Source organism: Trematomus bernacchii, unplaced genomic scaffold (genome assembly GCF_902827165.1).
Source record: "Trematomus bernacchii unplaced genomic scaffold, fTreBer1.1, whole genome shotgun sequence".
Lineage (NCBI taxonomy): Eukaryota > Metazoa > Chordata > Actinopteri > Perciformes > Nototheniidae > Trematomus > Trematomus bernacchii.
The window spans coordinates 15,437-33,870 of NW_022987795.1; the positions used below are offsets into that span (position 1 = coordinate 15,437).

Consider the following 18,434-nt stretch of genomic DNA (forward strand, 5'->3'; position numbering starts at 1 on the left):
TGTAGGTGTGTGTGAGGTGTAGGTGTGTGTGAGGTGTAGGTGTGTGTGAGGTGTATGTGTTGTGTGCGGTGTAGGTGTGATGTGGGTGAGGTTTTGTGACGTGTATGGTGTGAGGTGTAGGTGTGTGTGAGGTGTAGGTGTGTGTGAGGTGTAGGTGTGTGTGAGGTGTAGGTGTGTGAGGTGTGTGTACCTGAAGGCCAAGGGGTTGGTCCTGCCGAGCCCGAGCACCAGAGACTCCGTGACGTCCATACTCTCCGAGCGCATCATGGGGACAATGTGCTTAAACAGGGAGGAGGGGGAGGGGGAGCCCACTATCTGCAACACACAAACAAAAACAACAACAACATCAATACATGTTTATCGTTAGTAAAATCCTGAATGTCCTCTCCAACATGAGCAACATGATAACAAAGGTATCCCAACTGTAGCTGTGAACATGACAGGATGTATGATTACCTAGAAGAGCATCAGGACTGTTTGAGGCATATGATAGCTATGTGATTAACATGATGATTCAGCCTCTATGGAGATAGACATATGACAAGCATGCTCATTTCTGACGTGGAGCTAATCTGAAGTAAACATTGAATACTGCTTTCTATTCCTCCATCTTGTGACTGTGTAACTCCCTCTCTTGGATATCAGCATGTGAAGGACACTGTTCAGGAACTAGTTGATGCTCTGTATGTGATGACTACTTCCATTCTGGAGAGGATCACAGATACATGGATCCTGAGGTTGAAGCTCAAACTGGGGACCAGTGATTATTAACATTTTTAAGTATTCAGAAAAAGTCAGAATTTTGAGATTCTTGAGAAAAAGTCCGGATTTTGAGATTTTGAGAAAAAGTCCGAATTTTGCGAAAAAGTCAATTTTTTGGAGATTTTTGCGAAAAAGTCACATTTTTTGAGACTTTTGAGAAATGTCAGATTTTTTTGAGAAAAGTCAGCATTTTTTTAGATTTGTGTGTAAAAGTCAGATTTTTGAGATTGAGAAAAAGTCAGATTTTGAGAAAAAGTCTGATTTAGGAGATTTTTGAGAAAAAGCCAGATTTTTGAGATTTTGACTACTTCCATTCTTGAGAGGATCACAAATACATGGATCCTGAGATTGAAGCTCAAGCCGGGGACCAGGGAGAGTTTTCTAACACTTATATATTAGTGTGTGTGTGTGTGTGTGTGTGTGTGTGTGTGTGTGTGTGTGCGCGCTGACCTTAGAGTCGTAGCTGTAGCCGCTGTCCGGCGTGGACGCCAGCGTCTCGGGGGGGGAGCAGCGCACGGACCCGGAGGTGGAGGAGGAGGCAGAGGAGCAGGAGGAAGAGGAGGAGGAGGCGCAGCTGCAGCACAGGATCAGGTAGTTCCTCCACAGACCCACGTACGAGTCGCTGCTGCTCACACTGTTCAGCTTCTTAGCATTGATGGGGCTGCTGGAGGGGGGAAACACAGGAGAGAGAGGTCAGAGGTCAGGTCAGAACACACACAGGAGAGGTCAGAGGTCAGAACCACACTGAAACATGCTTCACATTATCTGGTTATTAAGTCAGTCATATTTAAATATCTATAAGCAAGAGGTTAAAATTACATTTCCTTCCATTTCCATTTCCAGGAATAGCTAATGTGCTTGTTAGTGTGTCCCCTCGTGGATTATTAAAGGGTCTTCTTCTGATTTAAGTCTTCAGTCCATAATGCCGTCAGATATAATATATACTGTATTGACCCGAATATAAGATTTTCTTTTCCTCTAAAGAAATCTAAAACAGAGGGGTCGTCTTCTATCCGGGGTCTAGACTTTTCGATGTAATTACACAGTCACACCAACAGATGGCGCCAAACGAGTGTTCGTCTTAAAGTAACAGTTCAACAGGAGAGAGAGAGAGATGCAGAGACCAACTCCAACACAGTGGGTCAGAAGTAGGCGAGTTCATAAACAAGAGAGGCGAAGTTACGATCCCAATTTTAAGATAATGGTGATCAACGACGCCGAGTCATCAAACAACCGTCGAGTCGCAAAGAAATATGGTGTTACTGAGTTTAACGTTAGAAGATGGAGAGCCCAAAAAGACCGCCTTCAAAATGTAAACAGTCAGAGACCCACAAAGACCCTTTAAGGAGCCTTTTTCAGGACCTGCTCAGGAACACAAGACTTTTAAGACTTTTCACTTTAAGGGGGTCTAGGAGTTTGTTACACCTATTTTCCATAAAGCTTTAAGACTATTTATAGACATTTTAAGAAACTATAAGACAATCTTAATAAATGTAACACTGTTTAAAAACCTTTTAAGACTTCATTAAGACCTGTTCTTAGACCCTTACGGACCTGTTCTTAGACCCTTTGCGGACCTGTTCTTAGACCCTTTGAGGACCTGTTCTTAGACCCTTTGAGGACCTGTTCTTAGACCCTTTGAGGACCTGTTCTTAGACCCTTTGAGGACCTGTTCTTAGACCCTTTGAGGACCTGTTCTTAGACCCTTTGCATTCCCGGAGGAAGATAAAAAAAACTAGATCTGGTCTTCAAAAAGGTATCTTTCCAAAAATGAGTCTTGACAAAAAGGGGTGGTCTTATATTCGTGTCAATACGGTAACAACGTGCGTGAACAGAGAGAGGCTGCAGGAACGTACTTGATGTCGACCTGTGGGGAGAGCAGCTGCAGGCGGGTGTAGGCGAACATCCAGGCGTAGTTGAGGGCGGAGGGGCAGTGTTTGGGCAGGTTGTCCCCCCGCAGGAAGCTGGAGAAGCTGATCACCCAGGGGTCCTGGCCCTGAGTCACATGGGCAAACACCCAGATGTGGGAGGGGCTCACCACGTCAAACTGGTGGCTGATGGGAGACGAGCTCCACTCAGCCAGCGTCTGCAGGTCGATGCCGCTGGGGCAGTACAGCAGGGACGACTGGGGGTACAGAGAGGAGACTTTAAAGTACAGCAGAGACGACTGGGGGTACAGAGAGGAGACTTTAAAGTACAGCAGGGACGACTGGGGGTACAGAGAGGAGACTTTAAAGTACAGCAGGGACGACTGGGGGTACAGAGAGGAGACTTTAAAGTACAGCAGAGACGACTGGGGGTACAGAGAGGAGACTTTAAAGTACAGCAGGGACGACTGGGGGTACAGAGAGGAGACTTTAAAGTACAGCAGGGACGACTGGGGGTACAGAGAGGAGACTTTAAAGTACAGCAGGGACGACTGGGGGTACAGAGAGGAGACTTTAAAGTACAGCAGGGACGACTGGGGGTACAGAGAGGAGACTTTAAAGTACAGCAGGGACGACTGGGGGTACAGAGAGGAGACTTTAAAGTACAGCAGGGACGACTGGGGGTACAGAGAGGAGACTTTAAAAAACACAATATGTCCTGCTGTCTAAAACTAAAACAGAAAAGAGGAGGTACATCTAAGAGTCTGTTGCACCTATTTTAAGAATATTTAAGACCTTTTCCATAAACCTTTAAGACTTTTCTTCCACTTCATGACCTTTTAAGAAATGTTAAGACAATCTTAATAAATGTAACACTGTTTATAAACCTGTTGAAGAAATGTTTAAGACCTTTTCCATAAACCTTTAAGACTATTTTTTGAGGGTTCATGACTCTAAGACTATTTATAGACATTTTAAGAAATTATAAGACAATCTTAATAAATGTAACACTGTTTAAAAACCTTTTAAAAACGTTTTAAGACTTCATTAAAACCTGTTCTTAGACCCTTTGAGGACCTGTTCTCAGACCCTTTGAGGACCTGTTCTCAGACCCTTTGAGGACCTGTTCTTAGACCCTTTGAGGACCTGTTCTTAGACCCTTTGAGGACCTGTTCTTAGACCCTTTGAGGACCTGTTCTCAGACCCTTTGAGGACCTGTTCTCAGACCCTTCGAGGACCTGTTCTCAGACCCTTCGAGGACCTGTTCTCAGACCCTTCGAGGACCTGTTCTCAGACCCTTCGAGGACCTGTTCTCAGACCCTTCGAGGACCTGTTCTCAGACCCTTCGAGGACCTGTTCTCAGACCCTTCGAGGACCTGTTCTCAGACCCTTCGAGGACCTGTTCTCAGACCCTTCGAGGACCTGTTCTCAGACCCTTCGAGGACCTGTTCTCAGACCCTTTGAGGACCTGTTTTTAGACCCTTTGAGGACCTGTTCTTAGACCCTTTGAGGACCTGTTCTTAGACCCTTTGAGGACCTGTTCTTAGACCCTTTGAGGACCTGTTCTTAGACCCTTTGAGGACCTGTTCTTAGACCCTTTGAGGACCTGTTCTTAGACCCTTTGAGGACCTGTTCTTAGACCCTTTGAGGACCTGTTCTTAGACCCTTTGAGGACCTGTTCAAGAAGACAAGACTTTGAAAAAGTTCTTTTTTTGTAAAATATTTTTAATTAACTTTTTTCAGATATTTTTAAAGATTTTTTTCAAGATTTTTTAGAAGACTTTAAGAACTGTTTTAATACTTTTAAGAACTTAAGCCTTTTTTTAAAACAACTTAAAGTCATTTTTAGGACCACAGCATAAAAATGTAACCCCTATTTTTATCTCATGGTCATATTGGCAAACATATGAATATGAATGACATTAAGTCACAGATTGACTGTATATACATGACACATATATAAGATTAGTACTATAGTAACACATAAGCAGTCGGTCGATACATTTGGCCCAGAATAAAAATCATATTTGAGTCAAATTAAGGTTTAAAATTCAGATAATCAAAGATGTATAATTAGAAAGGTGTGTACCTGGTCGGCTCCTGTGAGATGGATGAAGCTCTCCAACACCGACGCACTCAGTCTGTCCATCACATCGATGGCCAGCTCCTCGTCCCCCTGACACACACACACAGGTCAGTATACACACATCTTATAAACACCTGTCAGTTATATAATAATAAAGGTGTATTTATACAGCACTTTTCATACAGCACGTGCAGCTCAAAGTGCTTTACAACATCACAAGTAAAACATCAACAACAAGAAATTCCCCTCAGATCAGATGTTAAAACCTTTACAGGTACATGCAGCAAAATATAACATTTGAACAGGTTAAGAGACACAAGGAGGTAAAATACATCATAATAACAATAAAACACAGTTAAATATATAATGATTTCTCTTGGGAAGATAAGACTCAAGTTAAGTGAATAGATGCAACAATATAACTCAGAGGGATTGCCGTTAATAACCGTGCCATATACACCTGGCTGCTAAATCCTCACAACTGTTACAGGAAGTGTATTTTGTCAATTCTGTCATTTTTAGATTTGTTTAATCTAACATTGTTTCTCATTGAGCTGTCTTTGGCTCTTTTCTGCTGAAACAAATGTAAACGTCCCCATAAAGGTATTCTGATTGCGTTTACCTTCCCGATGCCCAGGGCGGTGTGCAGCGCGCGGACTTCCTTCAGCACGTTGACGGCCAGGCGGCGTGTTGCCGGGCGACAGCTGCACAGCACCACCAGAGAGAGAGCCTCCACCAGGTGGAGCACGGAGAGGAGAGAGGGGCCGCTGGCAGGGCCCTGAACACACCATCAAGATCCTTTTATTAGTTTTTAGAATACTTTAAGAACTTTTGTAATACTTTTAAGAATTTAAGGCTTTTTCTAACAACTGAAACTTAAAGTAATTTTTAGGACCACAGAATTAAAGTTTAACCCCCACTTTTGTCTCATGGTGATATTAGCAAAAATCGGAATGAATAAAAGTCACAGATTGACTTTCAATTCATGACATATAGAAGATCAGTACTATAGTAACACATATAAGCAGTGGGACGATATACGGTACAGGACATACGGGTCCCTGAACACATCATGAGGAAGGGTTAGGACATACGGGTCCCTGAACACATCATGAGGAAGGGTTAGGACAGACGGGTCCCTGAACACATCATGAGGAAGGGTTAGGACAGACGGGTCCCTGAACACATCATGAGGAAGGGTTAGGACAGACGGGTCCCTGAACACATCATGAGGAAGGGTTAGGACATACGGGTCCCTGAACACATCATGAGGAAGGGTTAGGACAGACGGGTCCCTGAACACATCATGAGGACGGGTTAGGACAGACGGGTCCCTGAACACATCATGAGGACGGGTTAGGACAGACGGGTCCCTGAACACATGAGGACGGGTTAGGACAGACGGGTCCCTGAACACATCATGAGGACGGGTTAGGACAGACGGGTCCCTGAACACATCATGAGGACGGGTTAGGACAGACGGGTCCCTGAACACATCACAGGGGAAGGTATTGAGTGACGCACCGCTGTGTCGTGGCTCTTGTTGCTGCTCTGCACCGCCTGCCTCCATTGGCTGATGAGCTGCAGCAGCATCTTCACGGCGTTGTCCAGCAGCGTGGGGTGAACGTCCGTCACCTCCCGCACGATGAAGTACACGAAGCCCGACAGAACGTCCTCACGCCACTCGGGGAAGTCCACCATGAGAGCCTGGAGCGTGGTGAAGGCCAGACCCCGCAGCTCCTCGTCCATATGGATGGTGAGTCTGGGGGAGAGGGGGGAGAGAGAGAGAGAGAAGAGAGGGGGGAGAGAGCGAGAGAGAGAGAGAGAGAGAGAGAGGAGAGAGAGAGAGAGAGAGAGAGAGAGAGAGAGAGAGAGAGAGGGAGAGAGAGAGAGGGGAGAAGGACATCTCATTTATAAACTCACATGATATAGTGTCTTGAAACAGCTGGCTTTAAAGTTCCCAGGTACTTTTTTTTTCAAAGTATTTTTCGATAAACTTTTAAGACATTTTAAAATATATGTAGGACCTTTTTTTAGGACCTTTAGAATAATTAACGATTTTTTAAAATAACCTTTAATTAAGAAGAAATCTTTAAAATGGTATATTTGATATTAAAGTGTGTTTTACTTGGCGAGCAGCTCGATGAGGTCCTGCCTGCTCATGCCGTCGGGGATGAGTCGGGGGATGGCGGCCACACAGGTCCTGAAGAGGTCGATCTTGGGCTTCCTCTCCCCCCTGAGGCACAGACATGAGGATGAACACCTGGACAGGTACCTCACACTGAACATATGGGTTTATACATCTATATAAAAAGGGACGTACGTGATCATGTCCTCCGGCTCCTTGTTGGACATCTGCACGTTGGTCATGCTCATGGAGCGGCCCACCTCTTTGTCCAGGTGTCTCAGGATGTTATCCAGAGCCTTCCTCATCTGAGGGTAGTACAGAGACATGCCTGCACACACAGAGGAGTCAGAGTCAACACAGAGACGTGCAGAGACAGTGTTAGTGTGCTATTGACAGTAATGGTTCATGTGGTATCTGTGGGAGAAGAGCTTAGAGGAGTTCATGGTTACGTACCGATGCCCTTGGCCTCCTCGTCGGTGAGCGTGGTGTTCAGGAAGATCTTCTTCACCCGCAGCGTGTTTCCTGACGGCATGATGATGCCCGTCGTCGGCATCGGAGGCTCTCCGTCTTTCTGCTGCAGAGAGTCAGCGACCACCAGGAAGGCCCTCAGCCCGATGTTCATCCTCTGGAGAGGAGGAGGAGACCAGAACACTATTAAACACTGTTAGAAAACTCTCACTCGTCCCCAGCTTGAGCTTCAATCTCAGGATCCATGTATCTGTGATCCTCTCCAGAATGGAAGTAGTCATCACATACAGAGCATCAACTAGTTCCTGAACAGTGTCCTTCACATGCTGATATCCAAGAGAGGGAGTTACACAGTCACAAGATGGAAGAATACCGGTTCTTGTAGGTAATCATACGTCATGTACACAATACTGAGTTTTTTCTCAAAATGTTTTTTTTTCTTCTGAAAATCTCAACATTCTGACTTTTGCCTCAAAATGTTGACTTTTTTCTCAAAATGTTGGCTTTTTCCTCAAAATTAAAAGATTCTGACTTTTTCTAAAAAATATGTATTTTTCCAACATCTCAAAATTCAAAAAGTATTCTGATAAACATTCATCTGTTTGCAATTTATTTATCATATTCTATTTACTCGTATATAGACTCTATTTCTATGTTATTTGTATTAACTTGCACATCTCAAAACATTCTCTTGCACTATTTGATCCGTTTTATGTCCTCTATATATTCAAGTTGCTCTGTTGGAGGAGGACTTCAGTTTTTCATTGCCATATTTCCACTGGAGCTGCTGAGCACATGACAGAGACTTGAATCAGGGGTAAGAGAGGGAACAACATGTGAACACTAAGATCCTCTCCTCACCTCGGGGTTGATGGTGAAGGTTTTGTGGGATTTGCCCACACACAGCAGGTCGTAGATGATCTCCTTCATGGCAAAGTCCAGCCTCTCCTGCAACACACACACACACACACACACACACACACACACACACACACACACACACACACACACACACACACACACACACACACACACACACACACACACACACACACACACACACACACACACACACACACAACACACACACACACACACACACACACACACACACACACACACACACACACACACACACACACACACACACACACACACACACACACACACACACCACACACACACACACACACACACACACACACACACACACACACACACACACACACACACACACACACACACACACACACACACACACACACACACACACACACACACACACACACACACACACACACACACACACACACACACACACACACACAGTTAGTGCTGAAGGCAGCAGAATAGACATGATAATGGTCATTCAATTAAATTCATTTCATCCACAAACTGTTTCAAATACATGGGAATCATGATATAGAATACGTGATGTGAGGAAAACCCAATAACCTATCCGAAGCTTGAGGGAAGGCCCTGATATCTTCTGTCTTTTAATTCTCGTTGTTATGATCAATATGAGAGATTATCCATTGGTTTAAGGGACTGATTATTTTTAAAATTAAACATAGCACTGCACATAGCATTAAAATTCCTGCTAAATATCAGTCATCCAAATCACAATATGTTTTTGTCTCGAGGGAAATCATGTTTATCATTAATACAAAATATATATATAATGTTTTTTGAGATAAATAAAATGTATATGAACAAAAAAAGTAAGAATGTGAAATAAAAAGATAAAATCTATTAAATTGCTAGAAATCGCTCCACGTCCTTATTGGTCACGGCAAGATTTCCTGACTGTTTAAAGTGAATCTGACACAGAGAGATATAAATATATATATGTATATAAATATGTAACCTATATATATATATATAAACACAAACAGTGTGCAGTGTTCACCTGAGCGATGAACTGGATGATCTTGACGAAGATGTTGAGCGGAGTGTCTCTGGGAACGACGCTGCGAGAGCCTTTAGGGAACAGAGCCGAGACGATGCTGAGCAGACGACTGGAGAGGAGACAGAGGTTTAGGATGATTTACAGCCAGAGGGTCATCTTTACAGCACAGAGAGATCAGGGACTACACGAGGAGAGACGGCACACATTTACTGCAATTTGGTAGAAATGTCTCTTTTTAATTAATTATATTAAGACAATTATTTTGCTATTTATTGTTTTTTTTCTAAAAAGTCAGAATTTAGACATTTTATGAATTTTTAGATTTTATGAAAAAGTCAGAATTCTGAACATTTTCGAAAAAAAGTCAGAATTCTGTCATTTTTTGAAAAAAGTCAGAATTTTTAGATTTTATGAAAAAAAAGTCAGAATTTTCAGGATTTTATGAAAAAAAGTCAGAATTTTGAGATTTTATGAAAAAAAAGTCCGAATTTTCAACATTTTCAAAAAAAAGTCAGAATTCTGTAATTTTTTGAAAAAAGTCAGAATTCAGAATCTGAACAGTTTGATTTTCAGTAAAAAAAAAGTCAGAATTGTACGATTTTAATCAAAAAGTGTGTGTTTACCTCTGTGTGACGGTGTTGCTCTCACACTTGATCCTGATGATGTAGACCCACAGCAGTCGGTACAGAGACTCCAGAGCCACGCGCGACATTTTGGGGTCTTTGTTCTGCGGGGGGCAACAGAGACATATTAATTAAATACAATAAATATAATTATTTATAAATGTACCCACCTGCTGTTATGTTGAAAAGAATCCTCATACCAAAACAAACAAACTGGGATCCTGTCAGCCTCTCACTGAAGAGTTTCAGTCACACATCTAAACATAAGGCCTCCATTGGACTCCTTTGTTTACTTCCCCAACATAGTGACATCACTATGGAACACTCACGCTCCTATTGCCGGCCAGCTAACCAATCAGAGCAGACTTGGCTCTGGTTTCAGACAGAGGGTGAAAAGAGGAGCTGCAGCACAGGCAGTATGAGAAAAATAGAGCTTTTTGAACATTAAAGACTGGAGACATGTAGAGACACTACATACTGATATGCACCTGAACATCAGCAGGAGAGGACTCTTTAAAGTAGAGACACTACATACTGATATACACCTGAACATCAGCAGGAGAGGACTCTTTAAAGTAGAGACACTACATACTGATATACACCTGAACATCAGCAGGAGAGGACTCTTTAAAGTAGAGACACTACATACTGATATACACCTGAACATCAGCAGGAGAGGACTCTTTAAAGTAGAGACACTACATACTGATATACACCTGAACATCAGCAGGAGAGGACTCTTTAAAGTAGAGACACTACATACTGATATACACCTGAACATCAGCAGGAGAGGACTCTTTAAAGTAGAGACACTACATACTGATATACACCTGAACATCAGCAGGAGAGGACTCTTTAAAGTAGAGACACTACATACTGATATACACCTGAACATCAGCAGGAGAGGACTCTTTAAAGTAGAGACTCTACATACTGATATACACCTGAACATCAGCAGGAGAGGACTCTTTAAAGTAGAGACACTACATACTGATATACACCTGAACATCAGCAGGAGAGGACTCTTTAAAGTAGAGACTCTACATACTGTACTGATATACACCTGAACATCAGCAGGAGAGGACTCTTTAAAGTAGAGACACTACATACTGATATACACCTGAACATCAGCAGGAGAGGACTCTTTAAAGTAGAGACACTACATACTGATATACACCTGAACATCAGCAGGAGAGGACTCTTTAAAGTAGAGACACTACATACTGATATACACCTGAACATCAGCAGGAGAGGACTCTTTAAAGTAGAGACTCTACATACTGATATACACCTGAACATCAGCAGGAGAGGACTCTTTAAAGTAGAGACACTACATACTGATATACACCTGAACATCAGCAGGAGAGGACTCTTTAAAGTAGAGACACTACATACTGATATACACCTGAACATCAGCAGGAGAGGACTCTTTAAAGTAGAGACACTACATACTGATATACACCTGAACATCAGCAGGAGAGGACTCTTTAAAGTAGAGACACTACATACTGATATACACCTGAACATCAGCGGGAGAGGACTCTTTAAAGTAGAGACTCTACATACTGATATACACCTGAACATCAGCAGGAGAGGACTCTTTAAAGTAGAGACACTACATACTGATATACACCTGAACATCAGCAGGAGAGGACTCTTTAATGTTCAAAAATAAGGTTGAATAAAGTGTTAATGAGGTTTTATGAACATGAAATGCCAGAATGAAAATGGAAAAGGTTGTGTTTTGAACTTAAGTTGGATTTAAAGGTGAAACTGGGTATACTTGATACTTTATACATCAAACCAGGACAGGAGTTGACGGGAAGAAAGCACAACCAGCTATAATCTGTTTATCATGAACCTCAAATGACCTCTCGGCTTCCTCTGCACACACACACTCACTACCCATGATGCACCAGGCACCCAGCGCTGCGTTCAGGTGCAGCGCGGCACTCACCTGCAGCGTCTCGATCTGCTTTCGGATGCTGTTGTTAGACGGCATCTGCAGCGAGGCGCCGTGAGAGGAGACAGAGTGGAGGTGGGGGGGGGGGGGGGGGACACATGCACGTTAAAGAAAAACAAACATGTCAGTGAGAAACAGAAATACACAACGGACTGTTTGAGGAGTTAGAGGCATGAGAGGAGGTCCTGATCAGACACTTTGATATTTATTCATATTATAAATTATTATTACAAAAATTAAATACCTCTGGATTGCATTTAGAAAAAAATATTACGGGCATTTTCTTTATTTTTATAAAATGACAAATCCTCTGTAATCTTCGTTCTTAACTTAAATAAAAAAATATCTAAAAAAAAGTTCAAACATTTGAGATTTTCAGAAAAAAGTCAGAATTTGGAAATTTTCAGAAAAAAGTCGGAATTTGGAAAATGGAAAAAAAATTATCATTTTGACATTTTCTGAAAAAACAGTTAATTTTGAGGTTTTAAAACAAACCCAAAATGTTACGATTTTCTGAAAAAAGAATTGAGAATTTCGGGGAAAAAAATAAATCTGAGATTTTCAGAAAAAAGTCAAAATTGTGCAAAAATATCTAAAAATGACAAAATAACAAACCGTCTGTAATCTTTGTTCTTAATTAAAAAAAGAAAATCAATATTTAGCAGCAAACATTTTACATTAACAAACGTTGGGCTTCTGGGAATTAAAATTGCACAATTTAGTCGTATTGTGATCCTTTTGTGTGAATTACATGAATAAATGCTCTTATTGTGCATGACACTAAAACACTAGTCCTACTGAGCTGATATTGCCGTAGTCACGTAACTGAGGTAAAAAACTGATATTAAGAGTCTTAGAGTTCTCTGATGTTTACGAAAATGCATTGATCAGACATCCCCATCATGCCGTTAACAAAACAGTCCATTTGTATTTCAACATAATTCAACATATAGTGAGAATTTAAAAGTGAAACAAAGCAGAAAGAAGGTGTGCTGTGGTTTGAATGAGACACAGAGAGAGGAGAAGACGTACGGGACATTCAGAGAGGGAATGGAAAAAGGTGGAAAATGAATGAAAGAGAAAGAAAGATGTCCTGTTTCAGGTGCAGAGCGGACAGCGGAGGAATCATCGATCATCAGATCCACGAGAAACTCAAACACCGATTCATTTATTTAACCCTGTGGAGCCGCACAATAGTTGATGTCATGTTTTAATAAAGAGGCATCCACAGGGTTAAAATCACTGGCTGGAAAGGAAGCCCTGAATTACTGAAATCACTACTACGCTCAAAAATCATCAGCATCATCTCATTACACCATTTCCATTTTAAGATCAAACCCATGATTACGATGTGAAGGAGAACCAATCACTGAGGAGACAGACAGCCATTTCAATTAATACAAAAAACCACCATAACAAAATCTGAAATCTATCCACCACGAGATCACACAACCTGCAGGAGGGAAATCACTGAGGAGGAGGAGGGTTAGGAATGATTTCTGTGTAATCAGATTACAAGGAGCCATGAACAGACTGGAGATCAAACAGCACTTGAGATAATACTAATGGTTTATAGAGTGGAGCAGGGATGTGGTGTTTGTGTTGGTCCCTGAAGGCAGCATCTCCCTGGTCCAATGGGATCTCTCCATGTGATTTTGGATTATTGTCAGAAAATAATCTCTGTGTTTAGTTCAGCAGAATAATCTCCACATGTTAACAGCACTTTAGATTTCTGAAGTAAGAAGCTAATGTTGGGCTATAAAGGAACTACAGCACGGTCACATGACTTCACGTCACCACTGCTAAGCTAAAGGTGGCTAATGTTGAGCTATAAAGGAACTACAGCACGGTCACATGACTTCACGTCACCACCGCTAAGCTAAAGGAGGCTAATGTTGGGCTATAAAGGAACTACAGCACGGTCACATGACTTCACGACACCACCGCTAAGCTAAAGGTGGCTAATGTTGGGCTATAAAGGAACTACAGCACGGTCACATGACTTCACGTCACCACCGCTAAGCTAAAGGTGGCTAATGTTGGGCTATAAAGGAACTACAGCACGGTCACATGACTTCACGTCACCACCGCTAAGCTAAAGAAGGCTAATGTTGGGCTATAAAGGAACTACAGCACGGTCACATGACTTCACGTCACCACCGCTAAGCTAAAGGAGGCTAATGTTGGGCTATAAAGGAACTACAGCACGGTCACATGACTTCACGTCACCACCGCTAAGCTAAAGGTCGCTAATGTTGGGCTATAAAGGAACTACAGCACGGTCACATGACTTCACGTCACCACCGCTAAGCTAAAGGTGGCTAATGTTGGGCTATAAAGGAACTACAGCACGGTCACATGACTTCACGTCACCACCGCTAAGCTAAAGGAGGCTAATGTTGGGCTATATGGGCTATAAAGGAACTACAGCACGGTCACATGACTTCACGTCACCACCGCTAAGCTAAAGGAGGCTAATGTTGGGCTATAAAGGAACTACAGCACGGTCACATGACTTCACATCACCACCACTAAGCTAAAGGAGGCTAATGTTGGGCTATAAAGGAACTACAGCACGGTCACATGACTTCACGTCACCACCGCTAAGCTAAAGGAGGCTAATGTTGGGCTATAAAGGAACTACAGCACGGTCACATGACTGCACGTCACCACCGCTAAGCTAAAGGTGGCTAATGTTGGGCTATAAAGGAACTACAGCACGGTCACATGACTGCACGTCACCACCGCTAAGCTAGAGGCGGCTAATATTGGGCTATAAAGAACTACAGCACGGTCACATGACTTCACGTCACCACCGCTAAGCTAAAGGTGGCTAATGTGCGTTTAGTCGTCACATTCAGACACTTGTTAGCAACAGCTGTTTTTAAAACCACCAGTGGGGTATTTACCGACGTATTTTAAGTCGTAGAATTAAAATGTCTTCAGCTCGTGTTAACCACAGACCTTATTTTACGATAACAACCAAAAACACATTCAGAAAACCATTGACCTCCAGACCAGGGGACAGGAAGTGAGGAAATGCTCACTTATGTTTGGGTTTCGGGACTCAATTTCATATTTTTGTAAACATTAAATCAAGTGCTGTTCATATGGGGGGGAAGGGGGTACATTCTGATCTTTAGACAGAACCACAGAGCACACCCTGCAGTCAGAGCACCATCACACCAATAACAGAACATTTATTTTGAAGTTTCATGACAAGAATCTCGAGATTCCATCGAATTTTATGCAGACTTTAGCATTGCAGAGAATAAACTAATTGTCATAGTGCAGTATTTCTCAGTGATCAGGGGGGGTTGGGGTACCTTAAGGTGCGACAGGCAGTTCTGCAAGAAGATGTGCCAGTTGTTGAGGAAGAACTGCTTCTGACTGACACACAGGAGGCAGGTCACCAGCGGGTACAGAGCCTGCAGAAACACAGAGGAACATACAGCCATGAGAAATCTAAAACTGCACAACTCATAACGCTCCTGTCAACATGTGTTCAGAGAGGATAAGCGTCATGTTCTTCCTCAAATGTCAGGAGACGTCCATTTCCTTTTTTGCCACTGTCTTTATTAATTTACCACATTGGGAAACACTAGAAACTAGGGCTGTGCAATTAATCGTATTTTAATCTCGATTACGATTTTGGCTTGCAACGATTACGTTTTTCAGTTGAATTATACTTAAAGTTCAGGGTAATCAACTGTTAAAAACATACTGTTCACATTTTTGTTTCAATAAATGGATGTTTTCAAAGTAAATGGATAATCGTTTTTAATAATCGTGATATCAATTATTGACCAAAATAATCGTGATTAGGATTTTTGCCATAATCGCACAGCCCTACTAGAAACACATAAACCCTAAAACACAACAATGCTAAAAAAAAACGATACATAGGCTACATAAGACATCAACTAGCATGGCGTCAGGTAAATTAAAGCACAACACATAATGTTATGAGTATAATAACGTACACAAATATACATGGAACTCATACATATCCTACATTTTGTATTTTATTTTAAATATCAAAATTGTAAATAAATAAATCTGAAAAAATAATCCACTAATAAAAAAGGGTATGTTCTCTGAGATTCAGAAAATAAAGAATAAATAGAGATTAATATGATTCAACACGAATAAAAGGATATTCTCTAATACAAATAAATAAATAAATAAATAAATAAAGTGGGAAACAAAAATAAAACATGTGAGAAAAAATACCGTAATAATTTCCAAGATGTCAGTGGCATGATTAAGAGCTCACTTAAATACAAATAGTTATGGCAATGATGGCATTAAAGCTTAATACAGTGTAATCCTAAATGTAACTGCTGCATCCTGAGAATGTCATGTAAATGTTTTGAGTGATAAACAGAAGGGGGTTTTATGACACTACAGGAAGAGAGGATGAGTGGAAGGAAGTTACGATTAAGGGTTATCTGTGTATGCCATTCTTCTTTGTCGGGTGTGAGTTTTAGCAAACAGTGTTGTGCCATGAGGCGAACCATCTGGCCTCACATGATGAGGATTGAAATGTCAATAACCTTTGATGTCTTCCTATGAGGAGGGTCTGTTTCACACAGAGCAGGGCACTCTCTTTGAGGAGGGTCTGTTTCACACAGAGCAGGGCACTCTCTTTGAGGAGGCGTCTGCTCGCAAGCATTAACCTGTTAAGCACCAAGCCTGTTTTTCATGTTTCAGGCTCGAAAATGACATGCCCAAAACAAATGACTACAACTTAACTTCTAAAAGGGTTATATGAATAATTTCTTTTATCAAAGCAAGGTTACATCTGTGAGTTGGATGTAGAAGTGTCAGAATCAATATAGATGTTTTTTATTTTAAAGAAAATTCAGATTTTACATAGTAAAAAACTGTAAATTATAGTGTCTGTCCAAAAATTATTTTTTACAGATAGTGAAAACTACCCTTGGATGATGGGGTAGTAGACTAAAAGCTTTAGGAATCCAAAGTACAACATATAATAAATACCCTGTATCAAGATTGATGCAAAACAAGTGACATTTGACCTTTTTAGAGAGATTTAGCCAAAACCACCCCACCTCTGAGGTGATTTGGGTGAAAATGTTTTTTTTTCCATATCTCTGGCCCCCCTTGGTCGATTTGGATGGTTGACACCTCTTTCTGACCGTTAGAGCCTATAGAATCGAAGGGGGAGTCCCCCCCACACACACACGTTGTGAAGAGAAGAGGTGGGGGCTTCGCGCATGTAATCTTGCATCAGAGTGGACCTATTTCTCGCTCTGACATTTGGAAACTAAAAAGCAGTTTTAATGCTTATGGATTATCAGAAATCATTTCAAAGAGGACACAGACACATTGGATTAACCTATGGATTAACTGCAGCATCGTTTTTTTATCGTTTTAATGCCATTGAAGACCAGTTTTGACCAAGGTAAGCCATGTTAGCGTTTCTAGCTACCTAGCTCCACATGTTATGATGTACACTTTCGTTGATAGCGTCGCAAATGTTTATCACTGAGCGTTGAGGTGGGCACCCCCAGATTCTGTGTCTCCAGGACACCAAAAACGAGTGGTTGGCTGTGCATCTAGGATAAGTAATAAGGGAGTTATTGTGAGTTTAGGTGCAGTTTTAGGTTACAGTTTTTCGCTCGTGGCTAATTCAGAGGCTGAGTGTTAGCATTGTGGGGTTTTTTTTTGGAGAAATTTTTCAAAAAAGATCAATTAGCCGAGTTTCTTCTCGTTACATGGATATAAAACATTCATAGTTTATTAAATATTAAGATTCCTTAGACGTTGTTTCCTGCAAATGATGCGTTTATCCGCCCGGTACCGGGGGGGGCCGTGCGTAACAGGTTAAACCGCTGCACCCGCACTGCGAGGGGGACCCAAGTTCCCATCAGCAAAAACACGTGGGTTAGCTATCCTGGCTCCAACATGGTGGAATGAGCTCCCCATTGACATCAGGACAGCAGAAAGCTCACAGCTTCTGGAGCAGACTGAAAATCTCTTTCGACTCCACTTCGAGCGATACAATTACTAACAAAGCACTTATATACTAACTAGGGATGCCAGCGATTATTCGATTTTTTGAATATTCGTTACAGTCTCCATAATCGAAAATTATTGTTGCGGCGGCGAATAATCAATGAATATTCGCCAGGGCTGTCCGATTTTCGAATTTGATCATGGTCAGTTTCTGGCATCCCTAATACTAACTAAGGACTGTCTTATCTGAAGACAGTTGAGTAGCACTTGAAATGTTTTGGCTCTATGAAACCTACTTATATGATTCTGTTTTCTTCAAGTTTGTATCTTCTAGAATTCTCTGGGATTATCTATAAAAGAATATATTAGCAAGAAGATTCTCTTTGTGATTAAAGTGAAAAGATTATGAGACCTCCTCAGTAACCGGATGGCTCCACTTTGCAAAGTAGGATGAACTTCATGTGATTCCCTCCCGTACCCTACATCCCAGAATAACCCCCAATGGCCCTAATGAGGCTTTGTGCATCATGAACTAACAATGAGGGTTATTTGTGCTGAACCATTGTGGGAGGTGATGACAGCTGGCTCTGAATGAAATACAGGAAGAGAGAAACAGGAAGCAGTGAAGCTGCAGGGAGGGCGGGG

General features: G+C 41.8%; 1 protein-coding gene across 1 annotated transcript in view; it reads right to left on the minus strand.

Annotated features, from left to right (window-relative positions):
* LOC117497833 (protein furry homolog-like) overlaps window positions 1-18,434 on the minus strand; it is a gene marked incomplete at its 3' end in the record, with an annotated part of 71,693 nt that overhangs the window by 14,554 nt on the left and 38,705 nt on the right. Inside the window, 14 exon segments of the mRNA XM_034149855.1 lie at window positions 191-315; window positions 1,213-1,426; window positions 2,619-2,887; window positions 4,720-4,806; window positions 5,339-5,494; window positions 6,241-6,478; window positions 6,845-6,952; window positions 7,040-7,172; window positions 7,298-7,469; window positions 8,174-8,260; window positions 9,222-9,330; window positions 9,845-9,948; window positions 11,802-11,846; window positions 15,134-15,235. Coding sequence (XP_034005746.1) covers window positions 191-315; window positions 1,213-1,426; window positions 2,619-2,887; window positions 4,720-4,806; window positions 5,339-5,494; window positions 6,241-6,478; window positions 6,845-6,952; window positions 7,040-7,172; window positions 7,298-7,469; window positions 8,174-8,260; window positions 9,222-9,330; window positions 9,845-9,948; window positions 11,802-11,846; window positions 15,134-15,235 — 1,949 coding nt within the window.